This window comes from Pelophylax lessonae, assembly GCF_965119305.1.
Source record: "Pelophylax lessonae genome assembly, chromosome: 3".
NCBI lineage: Eukaryota > Metazoa > Chordata > Amphibia > Anura > Ranidae > Pelophylax > Pelophylax lessonae.
In genome coordinates, this window is record NC_138770.1 from 393,617,394 (window position 1) to 393,640,779 (window position 23,386).

General features: G+C 42.4%; 1 protein-coding gene across 1 annotated transcript in view; it reads right to left on the bottom strand.

The window, feature by feature from the left end:
• Window positions 1-784: 784 nt before the first annotated feature.
• The window catches only part of OSTM1 (osteoclastogenesis associated transmembrane protein 1), a 54,641-nt gene continuing 32,039 nt past the window's right edge, over window positions 785-23,386 (bottom strand). The window contains exon 6 of the mRNA XM_082252514.1: window positions 785-1,057. Coding sequence (XP_082108640.1) covers window positions 1,002-1,057 — 56 coding nt within the window. The 3' untranslated portion in view covers window positions 785-1,001. The remainder of the gene's footprint in view (window positions 1,058-23,386) is intronic.

Here is a 23,386-nt window from a genome sequence, read left to right on the forward strand (position 1 = left end):
TGAATATAAGCTTGTTGTAAATAGAACAATGCTCCATTTTAACACAAATTTGCATGTTGCAAGAACTTCATTAACTACAGTAAAAAAAAGAAATCAAAAAGTCATATGATTTAATGTAAGATTCCAACACAAAATTAAAAAAATAGGGGGGCCTCCATTAGTCTCTTATATTTGATATGGATATATACCGTATACTAAAACAACACTTTTAATTATGTTCAAGTCCTTACATAATCCTACATTTGCAACATCCTCACAATGTGGTTTAACGTAGGACAGAAGGACATAGCAAACATAAGAATCATGAAAACTAGAAGAATAAGGAACAACAATACAATGCACAGCAAAAATGCAACATTAAAAATCTGAAAGGCTCAGTTTGTGATTTAAGATTGGTGCAAAGGTTAAGCTATATAGCTTGGTTACTGCCCCACCATAGCCATGTAACATGACAATGAAGGGGCGTTACCACAATGAGGTAATTTCCTCTTGCCATCAAGTACCCAGTGTTATTATGATAATGAACAGTGCAACAGAATCCATTTCACCTTGCTGGCTCTCCCTATCCCAGTCCGACTCCTGATAAACAGGGAATTAAAATATAAAGACAGACTTCATGTACTTAAACTAGTTGCATCTTCCAATCATCTACAGTCAGTACAGTTTCTGGAACACAGCAGAGTGCCAACACCTGTAATTTTCGTAAAAAAGCATATGCATTAACAAAGCACACTGGTATTACAGTGTGCATTTATTTTTTATAAACTCTGTTATACAGGGAAAAAAAACAATCCACAGTGAGAATGAATGTTTAAAGTACCAGTATATATAGTGAGATGCAGTCATACATACTCTTCTAGCAATGAAAGGTCCATTGTGTATATTCAAGACTTGTGACACCAAGATGAAAATCTTCACAAGTCCTTGCATAGAATGTGTGCACTCCAAGCGGAATAGGGTTTGTTCTAGTGCAATTCTTCTTTTCTTAGTCATATGGTCCTTCAATTACTTTTATCCTGTATGTGTGCCAAGTTGGCATTTGATTTTAACCTCTTTGCTGAAAACAAACACAGCACAAATGATTACAGCCACTATTTGTGAAAGAAAAAGACACACAATGTGTTAACAGAAAAATTGAGAAGAATGTTAAAAAGGATAATCATATTAAACATTAATTTTAATTAGTCAATAAATGTAGGTAAATGCAATATGTAGAACACAGCGCGCGGTCATGTGCATGTGCTTGGCCACTAAATTTAAGACCTCTAGATCAAGGGTGTCCAACCTTTTGACCGTCCTAGGCCACATTGCTAGAAGAATTGTCTTGGGCCACACATAAAATACACTAACAATAAGGATAGCTGATGAGCAGAAAAAGTCAAGCAGATCACAAGTTAGCAATCACTGAGTTGTCGGGAAGAGGCCCTTGTCTCCAACACTTGCCCCCCCCTTTCCTGACCTGTGTGCTCGGATAAGGGTCTGGTATGGATTTGGGGGGGGGGGGGGTTTCCCTTCAAAATCCATACCAGACCCACACCATTTTTTTTGGCGTGGGGTCCCGTTCATTGAAGTCGCATTGAAGTCAGACATTAAGTCAAATGGCAAAGTCAGATTGTAAGTTGTCAGATCTCCATGTCAGAGCAGTGTTAACCTAACCTAAACCCCTAACTAATCCAAAAAATCTTCCCTTCCCCTCCTGACACCTATGCTGACTGACCTGTGTAAGAAAGATGTATATACTTACCTAGTTGTAGGTCGCTTAGGTCCAGTAAAGTAAGGTCCCTAGTATCAGCCAGTGGTGGCTTCAGGGGAGAGGAAAGAGCACTCAACAATTGTTGGAATTCCTGGGAACCGTGACTTGATCCAAAGGCTCCTATGGCCCATCCGTGGTCAGCGCTCTCTTCCCTTCCATGTAGCCAGAGAGGGGAGTCAGATTATGTGACCCAGACCAGAGCGACCTGAAAATTGGTGAGTATATAATGTACATCTTTCTTACACTGGTTTGTCAGGCCGTAGTTGCAGGAAAAGAATTTGCACAATTCCCTGATCAACACAGTGTTGAAAGGGGAATCCCTCTTGCCGAGCAATTGTTTCCTTTCAGCAGAGGCAGACAGGGAAAAAAGACAGTGAAATTTGCTAGTGGCTATAGCAGCCGCTAGCAATAATCACAACTGAATCCAGCAGGCTGGTTATATCCAAGTTGATCGATCAACTTGGTACATTCAGCCTGTCCATACATGTTTCGAATCAGAATCGGGCAAGATTTGAACCATCTATGGCTGTCCTTAGTCAGCATAGGTGTTAGGAAGTGGGAGGGAGCATTTTTTAAATTAGTTAACCTGACATGGCATTTAAAGGTCTTGTCTCTCCCCCAGCTTTCACTGGACAGTGAAAGGAGAAGAAGTGGGCTGATAAGCTTATCTCTCGGTCACTCTACTCTAGCCTACTATTAGCATGTTACTTCTTAGCACATGAGCACCACAGAACTAACAAGCTCCATATGATGTTTTATCCTCTCCCAGTCTCAGCTATGCTATATCAAAAACAAAGGGATTTCCAGTCACTCAGCTATGCTATAGGCCGGGGGTCTCAAACTGTCGGCCCTCCAGCTGTTTAGCAACTACAAGTCCCATCATGCCTATTGGAGTCGAGCTTGTAACTGTCAGCCTTGCAATGAGTGATGAGAATTGTTGTTCTGCAACAGCTAGGAGGGCCACCAGTTTGAGACCCCTGCTATAGGCTATATAGGACCTTCAAGATGCCGAAATTAAAGATTCCATTACAAACCTACATTTAATTATGTATGAATAAATACAAGACTGCATTAAGCTGTGACTTCAATATCTGCCTAGAGTTTACATTAAAGGGTAAAGGTTTGAGTAAGGGCAAATGTTAATTTCGAAATTAGGTTAGAATAAAGGGTTCAGGTTTAGGTGTGGTAATAATTGAATGTTACAGGTGTTCTATGGGTCAAGCTGAAGAAAAAAGTAGTGATGCGGCCCAAAATAGGGTTTTCAGCATTGTGTTAAAAGCAAAAAAGATGCTGATAATGGCCACCAAAAACGTCCCAGATTTTGCGGCGATTTTATAGTGCTTATGGTGTGTTTTTCATAGGTCATGTGACTCAAAAAAATGCACCAAAAAACAACAGGTGCATTTTTGATGCATTCTTTTTTTTTTTTAAGTAATTTGATGCATTCTTACTGCATTATTAATGCATTTCAATGGGGAGGTGCTGGGCAAATATGCACCGAGCAGGATTTTTAACACTGCTTCAAAAAAGGTGCTGATAATGGCCGACAATAAATTCATATTCATTTAAATTCATGATATTAGTTTTCATTTCGGTGCACCACAAGAAAAAAAAAAAAAAAAAAGGGACAAAATGAATGGCTTATTTTTTAACTTGTATGCTCTGGGGCTCTGAACTACTTATTGCTTCTTTACGTAATGAGTCTCCGTCTTGAGACAAGTACTGTATCTGCATATCAAGCTTCAAGTCATGTCACATGCACATCCTGTTGAGTTATTTTTTTAAGCAGTAATGTATAGATCAGGATGACCGCCCCTGAACTTGCTCCTTCAATCATTCAATTTACCATTAGATGCTAAACAAACTGAGACAAATGAAATTCACAATCAAAAGACTCTTTGACTGATTTAGAAAGCTAAATTGACTGCAATGGTATTTTGTCAATCACGTTTGATTGCTAATGCAAATATCTATGTGTGTGCTCTGGAGAACTAATGGCAATACAGGATTAATAATACAATACGTTTAAATTACGGTAGTCTATTACACAGTTGCAGAACAATACTATGTGTGTTTAGTAGTTCAATACTGCAATCAATAGCAACTTGCTTGTTTGCACAAAAATGATTTAAAATTAATATACAAATGGCCTTCTTATGACTTTCAAATGGACTGCCAATACTCCACATTGCATGTGTACCTGGACCTGCAGAATTTTTTTCACCACAGCACAACACACAGACTCTTTACAATTGTGCATTGTGGTGCTCCAAAACATATGTGCTAGGTGTGTTTGGTTGCCATTAGCGTTGGGCTCGGCAGTGTTCAGAATGAGCCCGCTAGGAAGCTGTCACTGCATACCGCCAATCATAGGTAGTGAGGCATCTCCCGAAAACAGCTGCACATACACACTCTGCTTATGATTGGCGGTGTGCAGTGCTGGCTTCCTGGCAGGCTTGATCCGAACACTCCTGAGCCCATCGCTAGTTGCCATTATAAATAAAAGACTTTGTTTTGTACATCACTGTGTTGCAACAATAAATGTTTTACAATGTATTATGCACAGATTTGAATAGAGCCTTAGGTCTCAATCACACTGGCACGGTCAAACCTGCATTTATAGGACACTTCTAAATGCATATAAATGCATGTAATGGTTTTTTTAATGGTACCATTCACACTGTGCATTTACCTACTTTTCGATGTAGTTAGTTTAGATGTGTTTAGAGAAAACAGAATTCTATTCATCCAGGATCTGATTAGACATTCCACATGTGACTAATCGTGTCTAAACACAGGAAAAAAAGTGACCTGGGATGCAAAAAAATTAAAAAACAAAAACTTCTCAGATCACCTCCCCTGCTTTTATAAAAGCTAAAACACAGGAGTGCCAGTGGGAATGTACCTCTAGGCCCCTTGCAAATAGGAATGTTCAGCTACAGTGTCCCTGGGAGGGAAATAGACAGCTAGTCAAAAGCACCATACACACAGGCCGAATATCATCCAAAATCAGCCAGTACAGTAGAATCCAGCCAACATTTTGCCTGTGTGTACAGGACCTTGTCTCACTGAAACCAATCTCATGACCAGGTTCCGTTGAACGAGCATGACTGTGAGCGCTGACCAGTGTGTTCTGGCGGGAGGCGCACATAGTACAGAGTTCTTCTTAGCTTTGAGCCTGCTGGTTTGAACGAAAAAAAAAAAAAGAAACTTGCCATACGTACTAATAAAAAGGGGGGGGGGGGGGGGTTGGGACTTTAAATGAGATGAATGGACATCTCCCTCCCGATTCAATATATAGAAGAAGAGAAGGTTGAGACTTTAAATGAGACGTGTGACAAAGGCTATTGTTGTTGAAATAGTAATAACAGATTTAGGGTCCTTTCTCCGTGTGCCCGCATATCATCCTATCCGTTTGCGGATGATATGCGGACATAATGTAAGTATATGGCACTGCGGATGTCAGCGGATGACACCGCTGACATCCGATTTTCCTTCCTTTCCGTTTTTTACACGGAAGAAAAAATGGGGTTCTGTTCCTTTCGAAAAAACGGAACAGAACTGAAAGGAGGAAAATCGGATGTCAGCGGATGGTATTCCGCTGACATCCGCAATGCCATTCACTTACATTATGTCCGCAAATCATCCGCAAACGGATGGGATGATTTGCGGACACACGGAGCGGCCGTGTGAAAGGACCCTTAATGTATAGATGCACATATACAAAATGGTTATAAATACAATAAAAAAGCAAGGATTCTGAGCTGGAGTACATACATGCATCAAAATTTGCACAATACATTGGTCAAAATTGTACAACATGAGTGTGTCAGAGTAACCCATATTATAAATAATGGTCTGCATCAAGATAGGCTCGACGCGTTTCTGTGGACTGATATTCCACTTCATCAGGAGAATATGATGTGAATCTGCAAGGAATATATGTATAAAAAATATTGCAAAGAATGCGAAAAGGGTTGCAGCAGAAAAAAATAACAGGAAATCAAAATGGAGAGATTCCACCCAGATCTACTTACAGGGCAGCTCAGATCGTAGCAAGTCATGTGGGTACAAAGTGCTGGGAACGGTCGACCAACCAGTCTCATCGGGAGCTGTGGGGACGCAAAGGAAGGGGCGGAAACAGGCATGAAACATGGCGCATAATGATAGAAAAAGAAAACGTAGAGAAAAGGAGAAAGTGGGGGGAGTGAAGCCGTGAAGGAGGTGGTGTTGTTAGGACATACCTGGGAACTTGTAAGTGGACTGATAATGGAGTTCATACAGAGTATCGCTGAATAGCATGGAGTCAAAAAATACTGAAAGATAATCCTAGGTATGTGCCAAAGTAAGAATAATGCAAAATGGTGTCAGGGACAGATGCCAAATAGCCCAGAAAAAAATAATAATAAAAGAAGTAGGAAGGTATCACCAAAAGAATAATGATAATGATAAGAGATTCCCAGGACAACCCAGTGAAAAAAACAAAAGGGTGATCAGTGTGTGTAGAAATATTTGAAGGTAGCCATATTGGCGAACATACCATAGGTAGTGGTTGAAGTTGTATCGTGAGGTGTACCGAATCCATAGGGCAATGTGGCCAGAGTTGGAGTAGATATCCTGGAGAGAGATGCGCCGGGAGTGTCAGCCATCAGCCCCCTCAGCGTACCCAACGCCACACAGGCGTGTGAAGGAGAAGGCATACCTCTACGGAGTGTAGACGCCAGCTGGCGACCAACCTCCGGGGGGGATGCCTTAAAACACGCCAAGAAGAGAGTGCGCGGCCAATCCCGTGGCGCCAGGAAATGGCGTCACAGATCTGGCGCGAAGCGTGGCGCCGACATCATTATGTGCCATGTTTCATGCCTGTTTCCGCCCCTTACTTTGCGTCCCCACAGCTCCCGGTGAGACTGGTTGGTCGACTGTTCCCAGCACTATGTACCCATATGACTTGCTACGATCTGAGCTGCCCTGTAAGTAGATCTGGGTGGAATCTCTCCATTTTGATTTCCTGTTATATTCTTTTCATTTTTATTTTTTTCTGCTGCAACCCTTTTCTCATTCTTTGCAATATTTTTTATACATAGATTCCTTGCAGATTCGCATCATATGCTCCTGATGAAGTGGAATATCAGTCCACAGAAACGCGTCGAGCCTATCATGATGCAGACCATTATTTATAATATGGGTTACTCTGACACACTCATGTTGTACAATTTTGACCAATGTATTGTGCAAATTTTGATGCATGTATGTACTCCAGCTCAGAATCGTTGCTTTTTTATTCTATTTATAACCATTTTGTATATGTGCATCTATACATTAAATCTGTTATTACTATTTCAACAACCATGGCCTTTGTCACACGTCTCATTTAAAGTATCAACCTTCTCTTCTTCTATGCCATACGTACTAGGCAAAAGTCTATGGCAGAATCATAGGAGTGCGCACAGGGTGTGCCAGATGTGCCTGGGCACACCCTAATCACCCTATGCGTTGCAAATTTCCCCTAGTGACACCGTTCACATTTTAATATGCTTTAAAATGTTTGTTTACATGTATTTATATAAATTAGACATTAAATCTATAAGACAGTGTATATATCACACACACACAATGGATTTGAAATGAAACAAACAAGATGCGCTTTAACTGCAGACTTTCAGCTTTAATTTGGGGGTATTTACATCCAAATCAGGTGAACGGTGTAGGAATTACAACAGTTTGTATATGTGCCTCCCACTTTTTAAGAGACCAAAAGTAAGGGGACAGATTAACAATCATAAATCTAACTTTCACTTTTTAATACTTGGTTGCAAATCCTTTGCAGTCAATTACAGCCTGAAGTCTGGAACGCATAGACATCACCAGACGCTGGGTTTCATCCCTGGTGATGCTCTGCCAGGCCTCTACTGCAACTGTCTTCAGTTCCTGCTTGCTCTTGGGGCATTTTCCCTTCAGTTTTGTCTTCAGCAAGTGAAATGCATGCTCAATCGGATTCAGGTCAGGCGATTGACTTGGCCATTGCATTACATTCCACTTCTTTCCCTTAAAATACTCTTTGGTTGCTTTCGCAGTATGCTTCGGGTCATTGTCCATCTGCACTGTGAAGCGCCGACCAATGAGTTCTGAACCATTTGGCTGAATATGAGCAGATAATATTGCCCGAAACACTTCAGAATTCATCCTGCTGCTTTTGTCAGCAGTCACATCATCAATAAATACAAGAGAAACAGTTCCATTGGCAGCCATACATGCCCACGCCATGACACTACCACCACCATGCTTCACTGATGTGGTGGTATGCTTTGGATCATGAGCAATTCCTTTCCTTCTCCATACTCTTCTCTTCTCTTCCCATCTTCCCATCACTCTGGTACAAGTTGATCTTGGTCTCATCTGTCCATAGGATGTTGTTCCAGAACTGTGAAGGCTTTTTTAGATGTTGTTTGGCAAACTCTAATCTGGCCTTCCTGTTTTTAAGGCTCACCAATGGTTTACATCTTGTGGTGAACCCTCTGTATTCACTCTGGTGAAGTCTTCTCTTGATTGTTGACTTTGACACACATACACCTACCTCCTGGAGAGTGTTCGTGATCTGGCCAAATGTTGTTAAGGGTGTTTTCTTCACCAGGGAAAGAATTCTTCAGTCATCCACCACAGTTGTTTTCCATGGTCTTCCGGGCCTTTTGGTGTTGCTGAGCTCACCGATGCGTTCTTCCTTTTTAAGGATGTTCCAAACAGTTGATTTGGCCACACCCAATGTTTTTGCTATCTCTCTGATGGGTTTGTTTTGTTTTTTCAGCCTAATGATGGCTTGCTTCACTGATAGTGACAGCTCTTTGGATCTCATATTGAGAGTTGACAGCAACAGATTCCAAATGCAAATAGCACACTTTAAATGAACTTTTATCTGCTCCTTGTAAATGGGATAATGAGGGAAAAACACACCTGGCCATGGAACTGCTGAGCAGCCAATTGTCCCATTACTTTTTAAAAATTGGAAGGCACATATACAAACTGTTGTAATTCCTACACCTTTCACCTTATTTCGATGTAAATACCCTCAAATTAAAGCCGAAAGTCTGCAGTTAAAGCACATCTTGTTTGGTTCATTTCAAATCCATTGTGTTGGTGTGTAGAGCCAAAAAGATAAAAATTGTGTCGATGTACCAATATTTATGGACCTGACTGTACACACACACACACACACACACACTATAACCAAAAGTATTGGGACGCCTGTCTACACACACACACAAACTTTAATGGCATTCCAGTCTTAAACCATAGGGTTCAGTATTGAGTTAGCCCTACCTTTTCAGCTATAACAGTTTTGGCTCTTCTGGGAAGGCTGTCCACAAGGTTTAGGAATGTGTCTATGGGAATGTTTCACCATTCTTCACGAAGCCCATTTGCGAGGGCAGGCACTGATGTGGACGAGATGGCCTGGCTCACAGTCTCCACTCTAATTTATCCCAAAGGTGTTCTATCAGGTTGAGGTCAGGACTCTGTGCAGGCCAGTCAAGTTCCTCCCCAAACTCGCTCATCCAGATCTTTACATACCTTGCTTTGTGCACTGGTTCAAATCATTTTTTGAATGGGGATTATAGTGTGGGCTTGTTTTTCAGGGGTCGAACTTGGTTTCTTAGTTCCAGTTAAGCATAACTCTACTTTTGTTGGTAAAATTCAAGTTAAACTTATCGGTAACTTATCGGTCTTTTAGGACAGCACCTTGAAAAGATGGCCCCTCCCACTTGCCAACAGGAAACACCACTTCCACCAAACTTTAAAAGGAGGCTTCTACCCACAGCTCATTAGTTTTAGTAGAGTACCTCTGGCCCATGCTGGAACACAATCACAATATGGTTAATAACAGCAAAACAGAAATGGTGGGTTGCTGCTGTCCTGAAAGATTCTTGGAAAACAAGTTACCGGTAAGTCTCACTTTAATTTTCTCTTAACGTATTTCAGGACAGTATCTTGAGAGGATAAACAAGACTTACTAATTAGGGAGGGACAACAGCCTGAAGACCCCTTGTGCCAAAAGCCTGGTCCCCTGCTGACAGAAGGTCCAGTCTGCAACGACATACAAACGTTACATAGCTTGACCACGTAGCCACCTTACAAATTTAATCTGGGGTGGCACAAGATTTTTCTTCCCATGTAGTGGCAAGAGCTCTAGTAGACTGTGTTCAAATCCCCAGCAGGGGAGATAATTCCATCTGGAAGTAAGATTCCAAAATTGCTGACTTAAGACACCTAGCAATTGACCCTTTAGATGCCTGGTGGCCCTTTGTTGCTGCCGAAAAAAGAACAGAGTCAGAAGACTTAAAAGTTCCTTGTTACTTCCAGGTAGTGCAAAAGGATTCTTCTCACATCTAGATTGTGAAAAAGTCTTTCCTTCGCCCCTGAAGGGTTAGGACAAAATGTCGGCAGGACAATATCCTGAGACCGGTTTGGAACTGGCGCCACCTTTAGCAAAAATCTCAGATCCGTTTTGAGTAGAATTCTATCAGGGTAGATGGACAAGAAAGGCTCTTTAACTGATGCATGCAGTTTACTGATTCTTCTTGGATGTAATTTCAATTAGAAACACTGTCTTGAGGGAAAGATTCCTCAAAGAAATAGATTCTAAAGGTTCAAAAGGCTCCTTTGTGAAGGCCTGTAGGACCACTGACAAACCCCACCTAGGAAAATAACTTGCAGGTGCTGGTCTGGAACGAGTAGGTGCCTTAAAAAAATCTTGCCACCAAGGCTTCTGAAGAAATTGGTCTCGCCGGGAATACTCCTAAAGCGGCCATCTGCACCTTAAGAGCACTAACTGCCAAACCTTTGTCTGCACCATTCTGCAGGAATTCCAACACTGACACTATATCTTTCAAGGATCGATTCGATGGAGGACACCAAGCATTATAGACTTTCCAAACCTTAGTATAAATAGCCCTAGTTACTTTCTTCCTACTAGAAAGCAAGGTAGTCACTAAAGGTTCTGAGAATCCCTTATTTCTCAATAGCTGCTCTTCATATACCAGACAGTAAGGTTTAGCCTGGCTACATCCGGGTGACATACTGGGCCTTGAAGCAGCAAATCCTGTTGAAGAGGAAGCTGCCAAAATGGTTTGACTGCCATCTGTAGAATGGTGGAGAACCAAGCTCTCTTTGGCCGGAATGGGGCAATCAGAATCAAAGACACTCTCTCTTTCTGTATTTTGCTAACACCAGTAGAGTTAGCTGAAAAGGGCAAAAGGCCTACCCCAGCAGAAAGTTCAAAGGATGTGCCAAGGCATATATCCCCAGGGAACCGTTGTTTCAGTGGAGAGAAAAGAATTGAGGGAGTTGTGCCTTTTCTCTTGATGCAAACAAGTCCACCTGTGGACGCCCCCAAGTCCTGGTTATTACTGCAAAGATTTCCGGATTCAGATTTCAATCTGAGCCTTGCCCATTGAATGGCTGGCATAGTTGAAGTTAGGGTTCCCAGGGCTGACATAACACTTCTGACCGACATTTTCTGATTTGTCTGTAGCATAGCTACTACATTCTGCATTTTGTTGTTCTTCTCTTCTGGAAGGAAGATCCTTTGTTCTATTGAATTTATCTGGTAACCCAGAAACTGTACTAGCTGAGCTGGAGTGAAGTTTGACTGACTCTGAAGGTTCGCAATCCAACCCAGGGTTTCCAAGTGACTGCAGATTTTGCCCAGGTCTTCTGGCAATCTTTCCCTGGAAAGAGCAAAGGAAAGGAGGTCATCCAGATATGGGATTGCTGAGATTCCTTGAAGGCAGAGAGGAGCAAGGCCTTCTACCATTACCTTCATAAAGATCCGAAGGGCAGATGAAAATCCGAAAGGGAGGGCTTTGTAGGTGCAGGACTTCCTTCCCCATATCCACAGTCAACATCATGAATTTTTGGGACTGAGGGGCTATGGGAATGTGCAGATAAGCATCTCTTAAATCGATCGATGCCATGAAGCATCCTTTGGTCAACAGATCTGACAGTGAAGATTGAATCGATACAAAATCTTTTGTACAGGGACGGGCCAGAGAATTGATAGAGACGCCAAGACGGTGCTGTTTTCAGATTTGCCAGTTGAGCTACCCAAACATATCTGTTCCCTTATATTTTTTATTCTCCTGGCGGCAAAAATTACTATAGCGCGTGCTTGGAAGACGCCTGGAATCAATATAATGCAGGTGAAACAAAAAATGTTGTGGATTATGCTTAATGAAAAGTTGGCTAGCATTCATTTAGATAGGCAACATAGATTTGACCGCGTGCGGAACCCCTGGATTGCGTATTTGCAGGCTCCGTAGTTGCGGTCGGATGGAAAGGGGTCTGGCGCGGGAGGACGTTTGGTTAATTTAATTTGTTTTTGTCTTTTTATTTTACTTATGTTCTTTTTTCTTCCTTTTCTTTCTCTGCCCATCGTGGTGTGGGCTATTCTCATTTTCTTTCTTTTTTCTTGTCTTTCTTTCCTTTGTTTTCTTGCTCTCTGGGGGGTCTGGCTGCAGGAGTAATGCTATCTGCTCTGGTTGCGGAGCTCTAGTTTAGGTTCCCAAATATGGGTCTGGATTGGTATATTATTGGCCATTGGAGTGAGCCCATTGGTTTCTTCTTTGTTTCTACACAACCCATGTACACTGATTATGTTTCAATACTAGTTCTTCCTCTGGGGGAGGGGGGGAGGCTACGCCCTTTCGTGGACACAGTTTGTGCCCATTAGGGGTGTCTGGGGTGGGGCGGGGCCTCTGCTCACCAGTTTGTTCTCAGGCTTGGTAGGTCCTTTGGACTCTAGCTGTACCTCCTTTTGAAGAACCTCAGTTTTGGGACATCATATACCATAATGTCAAATATCTTAATCTTGTATTCTTTGTTGCCGATAATGCCATGGTTTATATACTGACACGCACTGTTGTGGTGCGTGGTACTTTTCTGTATGCTACCCCTTTTCTCTGTTTTACCATTTTGCTGTTTTGTTAAAACTCAATAAAAACTATTGAATACTAAAAATCTTTTGTACAGGACTGACCTGTTCAATGGTTTTAGGTTGGGAATGAGACAAAAACTCCCGGATGGCTTCCTTACCAGAAAGATATGGGAATAGAATCCCTGATGTCGTTCTACTGGAGATACTTGACTCACAAGCCCTTATCGCATCAGGTTGTTAACAGGTCCTTCATAGCCAGGGCTTTTGTTGTGTCCCTTGGAAGGTTTGTGACAAAATATCTTTCTGGAGGAGCCTCTGAAAATTCTATTTGGTACCACTGTATATTGACTTTCTGTCACAGCTGCCCAGCGGCGGAAGGAATTTTTGCAGTCTTCCTCCCACAGGCAACAAATCGTCATTGAGATTTTTTGGCTGATATAGGAGGATGGAAAAGGAAGCTTTCCTTTCCTTTAGACCTCTGCGCCGACCAATTCTTCCTTTTCCCCTGAGCCCTATAAGGTTGAAAAAGTTATTTAGCTGGATGTTTTCTCTTTTTGTCGGCTGTCCTGTCTAAAACAGAGTCTAAATCAGGACCGAACAGTTGATCCCCCATAAACGGAATACCACAAAGCTTGCTTTTGGATGCCGCATAGCCTGGCCTGGTCTTCAACCACAGAGCTCTTATGGCGGAGTTAGCTAGAGCTGCATATCTTGCTGTCATCCTTACGGATTCTAATGATGCATCCGCAATGTTGGCTACGGCCATTGACAGAGTGGGAAAAGAATCAGGGATTTCTTGTTTGGGCAAATCTGCGATAATATGCGCTTTGAGTTGATTTATCCAGTACTCAAGATTTCTAGAAACACAAGAAGTCGCCGTAGCTGGTTTGAGATTGCCCATAGTGGACTACCAAGCTTTTTTAAGTTGCTGATCCATTCTTTTGTCCATGGGAACTTTTAGCATTCCCATGTCCTCACATGCCAGGTCAGTTGACCTGGAAACTCGTGAGAAGGCTGCATCAAGCTTGGGTACTTTATTCCAAAGTGCCTCTTGGTCTTCATCAAAAGGAAAAATGCCTTTTATGTGCCTTTGGGGAAAAAAGTTCTCTCTAGTTCTGTCCATTCTTTTTTAATACAGCACCTAAGAGCTCCCGACTCCCCACTAGGTGTTCCTCGGCCAGAGGAAACACAAAAACTGATGAGTTGTGGGGGAGAAGCCTCCTTTTAAAGTTTGGTGGAAGTGGTGTTTCCTGTTGGCAAGTGGGAGGAACCATCTCTCTAGGTGCTGTCCTGAAAGATGTTAAGGGGGAAAAAATAAAATAAAATTCCCCTCTGGGTGATCTATGTACATTGCAAGGATTATAACAACCTTTGTTGCAGATTCCTACCTTGTTATTTTGAAGAAATCATTGTTTGTCCCTCTGTGCTGAGTGGGTCTGTGCAGTTGCAGAGCACCAACGTGGAAATCTGCTGGGCCTACATCCCTTTAGATGTGTTCTTATTGGGAGTATCTCACCAAAAATGACATTTCTGTTGCAGGGGATGCCTGAAATCTCACTTGTATATTAGGCAGGCTTCTGGAAAAATTGGTGTGCCAATCACACAAGCAGGAAATTATGTTTCTGGGGTGTGGTCAGTACACATTCTGTGTATAGAACAACTCCAGGTAGCCATATTGCATTGCATTTTCAGGAAAATTACAGTGGCTGCAGATTGAAAAGGAAATGTAATTTTTAATAACATTCAATTACAATAGGACTTGTGTCGCAACTGTATACGCTAGTATACAGGTAAATATGAGGGATGATATTAATAATGGAGCTATGGACGAGGCAGAATCCCTATGGAGTAGAGCTTCAAAGGGAAGGCACGGTGGGAAGGTATTGGGCGTATGCTATAGGCCCCCCAACCAGAGGGAGGAGGGGGAGGCGGACCTCATTTTACAGATAGGATTGGCAGCAAGGATGGGAAATGTCATTATAATGGGGGACTTTAATTATCCAGATATAGACTGGGCAGAAGGAACCGCACACTCAGCCAAGGCTCGGCAGTTCCTAAATGTTTTGCAGGACAATTTCATGGGTCAGATGGTGAATGCACCGACAAGAAACAATGAAGTACTTGACCTACTGATTACCAACAATACAGACCTTCTCACAGATATAGAAATACGGGGCAACTTAGGAAACAGTGACCATAGGTCAATAAGTTTCAGTATTAATTACAGTAATAGGAAACACAAGGGTAATATAAGGACACTGAATTTCAAAAGAGCCAATTTCCCAAAACTGCGTTCGCTGCTAGAAAATATCAAATGGGATAGAACCCTGGGAACAAAGAACACGGAGGAAAAATGGGAGTGCTTCAAGGAGCATACTTAACAAGGGGATTGGCCAGTGCATTCCAAAGGTAAATAAATGTAAAAGAGCAAAACTAAACCCTGGGTGGCTAAGCTCCAACATAAAAATGCATATTAATACTAAAGAAAAGGCCTTCAAAAAATACAAGACTGAGGGGTCATTGGCAGCATTTAAGCATTACAAAGAGTGCAATAAGAAATGTAAAGACGAAATCAGGGCGGCTAAAATAGAATACGAGAGACATATAGCTGAGGAGAGTAAAAATAACCCCAAGAAATTCTTTAAGTATATAAACAGTAAGAAAGCGAGGCCAGAACACATTGGCCCCATAAAAGATGACAAAGGAAATATGGCCACTGAGGACAAAGAAAAGGCGGAAGTGTTAAATAATTTCTTCTCTTCAGTCTTCACAAAAGAATTGGGGGGCTACACGAACCCAGCTTGTAAGGCCAAACTAAACAACACACCTCAGGAACTGCCGCCATGGCTAACAGAAGATAGACTTAAAACTAAACTAGAGAAACTTAACATAAATAAATCACCGGGACCGGATGGCTTGCACCAGAGGGTTCTTAAAGAGCTCAGCCAGGTGATTGCCAGACCATTATTCTTGATCTTTAAGGATAGTTTACAGATGGGTATGGTGCCAGCTGATTGGAAAAAAGCCAACGTGGTACCAATATTTAAAAAGGGGCCGAGATATATCCCGGGTAACTATAGGCCGGTCAGCCTAACATCTAGTCTGCAAGATTTTGGAGGGGATGTTAAAGGGACCACATACAAGACTTTAGTAATGAAAATGGTATTATTAGTAGTAATCAGCATGGATTCATGAAAAATAGTTCTTGCCAAACCAATCTATTAACCTTCTACGATGAAGTGAGCTGCAACCTAGATAAAGGAAAGCCTGTGGATGTGGTGTATCTGGACTTTGCAAAGGCCTTTGACACCGTTCCCCACAAACGCTTACTGTACAAACTAAGGAAGGTAGGTATGGACCATAAGGTGAGTACCTGGATAGAGAACTGCCTCCAGGGGAGAGTCCAGAGGGTGGTGATAAATGGGGAGTACTCGGATTGGGCGGGTGTGGAAAGTGGGGTCCCCCAGGGTTCTGTCCTGGGACCAATCCTGTTTAATTTATTCATAAATGATCTAGAGGAGGGGATATCTAGTACAATCTCAGTATTTGCAGATGATACTAAACTAGGCATGCCAATATCTTCTATGTAGGATGTGGAAACCTTACAAGCGGACCTGAACAAAATAATGGGGTGGGCAACTACATGGCAGATGAGGTTTAATGTTGAAAAATGTAAAGTAATGCACTTGGGAGCCAGAAACCAAGCTACTCACTAGGGGGGGAACCTCTGGGTGAGTCTAGGATGGAAAAGGACCTGGGGGTACTGGTAGACAACAGGCTTGGCAGTGGCATGCAATGCCAAGCCGCTGCAAGCAAAGCCAACAGAATACTGGGATGCATAAAAAAGGGGATTCACTCCAGAAATAAAGAGATTATTCTCCCGCTCTACAAGACTCTGGTCCAGCCACATCTGGAGTATGCTGTCCAGTTCTGGGCACCGGTCCTCAGGAAGGATGTGCTGGAAGTGGAAAGAGTCCAGAAAAGGGCAACAAAAATAATTAGGGGAATGGAGGACATCAGCTATGAGGAAAGACTAAAAGCACTGAACTTATTCTCTCTGGAGAAGAGACGATTGAGGGGGGATAGGATATCAATGTACAAATACTGTACTGGCGACCCTAGCATAAGGAACAAACTATTCAGAGAAAGGAAATACAATAAGACACGTGGCCACTCACTAAAACTAGAGGAAAAGCGGTTTAACCTTAAAGTGCGTAAGGGGTTCTTCACTGTAAGAGCGGTAAGGATGTGGAATTCTCTTTCACAGTCGTATCAGCAGGGAGCATTGATAGTTCTCAAAAAATGATTAGATGGGCACCTTAAAGACCACAACATACAGGGATATACAATATACGGTTAACAGCAAACACACACACACACACACACATCATAGGTTGAACTGGATGGACGGATGTCTTTTTTCAACCTCACTAACTATGTAACTAAATTATATTTTCTTCATTTGCCATTTTTTTTCCCCACGAAAGTGGAGTTACCCTTTATGGCCTGATTCAGGCCTACGTGTTTTTCAGTGCGTTTTCAATTCTGCAGAAATGCACTACAGTCCATTTAACATGGTTTCCAATTGGTCACATTCACATCTATGTTTTCCACTGGTGCATTTTTTCTGGAAAGGGTCAGAGACTTTATTCACACAGCAGGTTGCTTTTTTGGTTCCATAGACTTCAATGGAAACGCAGCAGAAACGCATAAGTCACCTCCAGCAGATCATCCCCTGCAGCTATTACCTTTTGTACCATCTCCCACTCTTTTAAAATTGTAGGCTCCATGAGCAGGGGCCTCCTATTACTTTTGTATTAAACTGTACTGTAATCGTATTGTCCCCCTTTATATTGTACTGTAATCGTATTGTCCCCCTTTATATTGTAAAGTGCTGCGTAAACAGTTGGTGCTATACAAATACGATACAACAACTCCAGGTAGCCATATTGCATTGCATTTTCAGAAAATTACAGGGGCTGCAGAGTGAAAAGAAAATAATTTTAAATAACATTCACTCACAATATGATTTGTGTCGCAATTGTATACACCAGCCGTCATTAAATGGCGGCCCGCGGTCCGAGAACGGACCGCACGATGCTTCTGCCTGGACCGTTAGCCTGCTACCTATGAGCAGTCATTGATTTGCTGGGACTGCGGGTGTCCCAGCAACCAGTGACGTCCTGTGTGTATTCCCCGCCCTCTGCTTCTCACTGCAGCTCCCGGCTCACTCCCAGCCGGGCCGCAAGTTGGGGCGCGACATCATGTGCACGCCCCGCCTCCCTGCTCCTGACTGCGGCTCCCGACTCTCATTCTCAGCTGGGCCGCGAGTTGGGGCGTGACATGTGAGCACCCCGCCCCCCCTGCTGCTCGTGGCTCCTGGCTCTCACACCTTGCGAGGTATATATCGCATTTCCGCCCCCTGTAGCTTGCGGACTCCTGCCCCCAAAGGTATGTGGGGAACATTTTAAAAGGGGATTGCTTATGAGAATATTTTATAAAGTGCAGACTGATGGGCATATTTTGTTAAGGGGTACACCGATGGGCACAATTTGTTGTGCCCATTAGAGTGCCCCATAAAATAAAATATGCACATTAGAGTGCCCCCGAACATAAAATGTGCCCATCAGACCCTTATTTTATGTTAAGGGTCACGCTGATGGGCATATTTATGCTGTGGGATACACTGAAGGGCATATTTTATGTTAGGGGCAAGAATGGGCATATTTATGCTATGGGGCACACTGATGGGCATATTTTATGTTAAGGGGCACTCTGATGGGCACAATTTATGTTAAAGGGGCACACTGATGGGGACAACTGATGTAAAGAAGCACTGTGATGGGGACACCTGATGTAAAGGAATACTGTGATGGGCACATTTTTTTGTGCCCATTAGAGTGCCCCTTAACATAAAATGTGCCCATCAGCATGCCCCTTAAGTTAAGGGGCATGGTGATGGGTAAATTTTATGTTAAGGGGCACGCTGATGGGCACATTTTATTTTAAGGGGCACGCTGATGGGCAAATTTTATGTAAGGGGGTACTCCGATGAGAATGCCTGATGTAAGGGGGGCACTGTGATGGGGACACCTGATGTAAAGGAACACTGTGATGGAGATAACTGATGTAAAGGGGCACTCTGATGGGCACACCTAATCAAAGGGGCACTCTGAAGGGCACACCTGATGTGATGGGGACACCTGATGTAAGGAGGCACCCTTATGGTGACACCTAATGTAAGGAGGCACTCTAATAGGGGAACCTTATATAATGGGGTACTCTGATGGGGACAAAATATGTAAGGGGGGACACTAATGGGAGACACCAAAAGTAAGAGGGCTTTCCATTGCAGAAACCTGATGTAAGTAGGCACTCTCATGGGAATACCTGAGGGAGTACAGTAAACCCCCGCTCCATAGCGGTTCAGTTTTTACGGTCCTGGTATATTTCGTTTTTTTCTGTAATGTTATTTTACTATATAAATCATTGAAAATTAAATATTTTTGTGTTTTCCATAGCTCTTGCTCTGTCTCTCAGTATCTTTTATGTGTTTAAATGAGTTTCTATTCTTTTAAAGGTGTGTTTAAAAACCTCAAAATGCTTTTCACTTGGGTCCGGAACGTAACCCCTGCGATAGAAGGGGATTTACTGTACTCTTATGGTGGCAAAGGATTTATAAGGGTAGTCTGATGGGGGCACCCAATGTAATGAATTACTCTGATAGGGGCAACTGATGTAGAGGCGGAACACTAATGGGGACATTTACATTTACAGAGTATTACCAGAGTGTGTTTGTGCTTGTGCCAAGGAAAGAAAGGTAGACGCTGAAAACCGAGCCTTCAAAAGATGAATGGACAGACTAATATTTGTTCATTCTTCCAATGGGAAGTTTAAAACCAGTTTGTCTCATTTGTTGCAAAACTGTGGTGATAATAAAAATTAGCAATGTGAAGCAGCACTACGAAACAAAACACGGTTCATTTGAGCAAACATATCCACAGCATTCCGAGGTATACGTAAAATAAGTGAACTAAGAGCCCAGTATGACAGATCCCCCAAAGTCCTCTCACACTCCTTTACAGCCCAGCAGCGTGCAAATGAATGTTCACTTAAAGTAGCATGGATCTTGGGGCAACACAAAAAAGACCATTTACCGATTGTACATTTGTTAAGGAGTGCTTGAATGCAGTTGCTGAAACTTTACTTGAGGGTTAACAAAAAGAGCTGTGTGAAAAAAATCAACCAAACCCCACTAACAACATCAACGGCAACAAAAAAGACTGAAATATTAACAGAGGATGTATTGGCACAACTTGATGCAACTATTCAGAGCGCAGTATGCAATTCTTCAGCCATTGATGAATGAACAGATATAACTAAGAAATTCTTTAAAAATATAAACAGCAAAAAAACGAGGTCAGAACATGTTGCACACGTAATTAATGATGGGAGGATGGTTACAGAGGAAAATGAAAAAGCAACTGTGCTTAATACTTTTTTTTCCTCAGTCTTTACACAAGAAAAGGAGGGGTACTTCACAGGACTTGCCACTATGGCTAACTGAGGGTGAAATAAGGGCAAGGCTAGATAAAATTAACACAAGTAAATCACCAGGGCCGGATGGCGTACATCCGAGAGTACTTAAAGAACTCAGTAAGGTTATATCTAGACCACTGTTCTTGATCTTTGCTGACAGTATTTTGACAGGAAATGTACCAGGTGATTGGAGGAAAGCTAACGTGATACCGATATTCAAAAAAGGGCAGAGACATATCCCGGAAAATTATAGGCCGGTCAGGAGGGGATGATAAGGGACTATATTCAAGAGTTTGCTAAAGTCAATAATATCAGCAGTAATCAGCATGGGTTTACAAAGGGGCGTTCGTGTCAAACCAATCTGTTAACATTCTACGAGGAGGTTAGTTGTGAGCTAGATAGGGAGAGACCAGTGGATGTGGTGTACCTGGATTTTGATAAGGCGTTTGATACAGTTCCCCACAAACGCTTGATTTATAAATTAAGGGCGACAGGCATCGACCACAAGGTTTGCTCTTGGATACGGAACTGGTTAAAGGAGCATGTCCAAAGGGTGGTAATAACGCATACTTGGACTGGTCTGGGGTGGTAAGTGGGGTCCCCCAAGGCTCAGTTCTGGGACCAATTTTGTTAAATTAATAATAAATAGCATTGAGAACGAGGTCAGTAGCTCGATCTCAGTTTTTGCAGATGACACAAAATTGAGCAGGGCAATAACGTCACATCGTGAGGCAGAAATCTTACAGAATGACCTGAACAAAATAACAGAGTGGGCAACTACATGGCAAATAAGGTTTAATGTGGATAAGTGCAAGGTATTGCACTTAGGGACCAATAGCATAAAACAGGGATCTTATACATTCTAACCAATAAAATTCCATGACTTTTCCATGACTTTTCCAGGACTTCAAATATTCATGACCTAATGTTTCATGAAATGTCTATGTATACATGTTAAATAAGAAGAAAATCCATGTTACACCCAGCATATTTTTACTAAAATAAATGACAAGCTTTGTAGTGTACAGTAGAATATGAAATATTTTGTTAACTATTGTAATTTAACCCATATCATCAACTATATTCGAATATACTGGAGAAAGAAAAAGATTTGATGGGCGCTCCTGCTTGGGGATAAAGCTTCAGTTCAGGCAGTCATGATGGATAAGGTGCAGCGCGACTGGTATGGATGGCACAGATGCACAAATGCGGTGCTTACATCGAGGGCAGCTCTTTGTTAGGCCGAAGGAACAGTCCCACGAACAGGCAGAAAAGAGAGAAAGGCGCCACTCAGTGGAGCATGTAAATAATTGTATTGACACATATTAGAATTAAGAAATTACATGGAGGTGTAAGCGTCTATCAGATCGGCGTCCTTCTGAATCCGCACCGTTTGTCCCAGGCTGGCCTCCACCTCCATGTAATTTCTTAATTATAATACGTGTCAATAAATTTACATGCTCCACTGAGTGGCGCCTTTCTCTTTTCTGCACATGCAACAAATAATTTCCATGACTTTTCCAAAACTTTTGGGTTAAGTTAATTTTCCAACACTTTTCAAGGCCTGGAAAGTGCCATTTTAAAATCCCATGACTTTTCCATGACCGTATGAACTCTGATAAAAGCAATATACACGCTAGGGGGGGAAACCTCTGGGGGTATCAAAAATGGAGAAAGATCTGGGGGTCTTAGTGGAAGATAGACTAGGCAATAGCATGCAATGTCAAGCTGCCGCTGCCAAAGCCGGCAGAATTTTGGCATGCATAAGAAAGGGGATGCATTCCAGAGATAAAACTATAATCCTACCACTTTATAAAAAACTCTGGTCCGACCACATCTGGAGTATTCTGTCCAGTTCTGGTCACCAGTCCTCAGAAGGGATGTATTGGAGCTTGAGAGAGTACAGAGAAGGGCAACAAAACTTATTAGGGAAATAGAGGACCTTAAAGCGGTTGTAAACCCGAAAAAAAAAAAACCTGCAAGACAAAGGCATAATGAGCTAGTATGTATTACTTACTTTAGAACGAAGCCCCGACATGGACCCCCGGACATCTCTCCGGGCACTGCCATTATCCATCGGCATCTCTTCCGGGTTTGGCGGCTCCAGCGCTGTGATTGGCCGGAGCCACGATTACATCACTCCCGCGCATACGCGCGGGAGTGATTTTCTGGCAAGCTTCCGGCAAGGAAAACTGAAGGTCCCCCTGGACCTTCAGAGCGAATGCCCCGCTCGCATGAGCGGCTGCATGCACTGCAAATATCTCCTAAACCGTGCCGGTTTAGGAAATATTAATTGTACCTACAGGTAAGCCTTATTATAGGCTTACCTGTGGGTAAAAAAGTGTCGAAAAGCGGGCTTGCGTTCCAACTTTTCTCTGAAGACGTCACCGGAAGTGACGAAATGCGTCAGTATGGACCGCATAACGTCATCACGCTACCCTAGTTGGAACGCAAGCCGGAAGTTAGCCGTTATTCCGCGAGGAGGACGTGCGGCCCGCACCGCTGACCACCAGGGATAGTGTGTATTACGATTTAAACTTGTCTGAACCCGATGGATGGGTAAATAAAATAATTTTAAGACTTTATTACGCTATTTGGAGCCTTCTTCTTCCCTTATATTGCGTTTCTGAATACTGCAATCTGGAGTCCAGGGGAGCCATTATTAACCCGCAGGACCGCATAGAGGGGAAAGCCACTTGGCCCAGAGGGCAACCTAAGCCTGAATGGTCTTAGTGTCGTACGACACATAAGACCCACGTTGTCTGGTAAGTGACCCATCTTATTCACTTTTGGAACCAGCCATTGATATCTTGAACATTCAAGCCAGAGCACTTGCACTTTTTATGGATAACTACCTATTGAGGACATCCATTGCCTGAGCACAATTTCCACTGATTGATGGACTTTTATATATATTAACTTGTCCCCTTTTATAGACCGTGTTGTTTGATGTTATTTATTTATTACAGTCTGAAGTTTACCAAGCATATGACCCACCGCTATGTTTTATGAATTATAAATAATTAATGTATGGTATTATATTTTGTTCACTAATCAAATGATATTTATGGAGACACAGAGGCACTTTATAACTTCATTGGTAATTTAAAATTCATAGGATTAGTTGTTTAAATCAATATTTAGCAAGCGCTGTACTTGGCCCTTTTAAG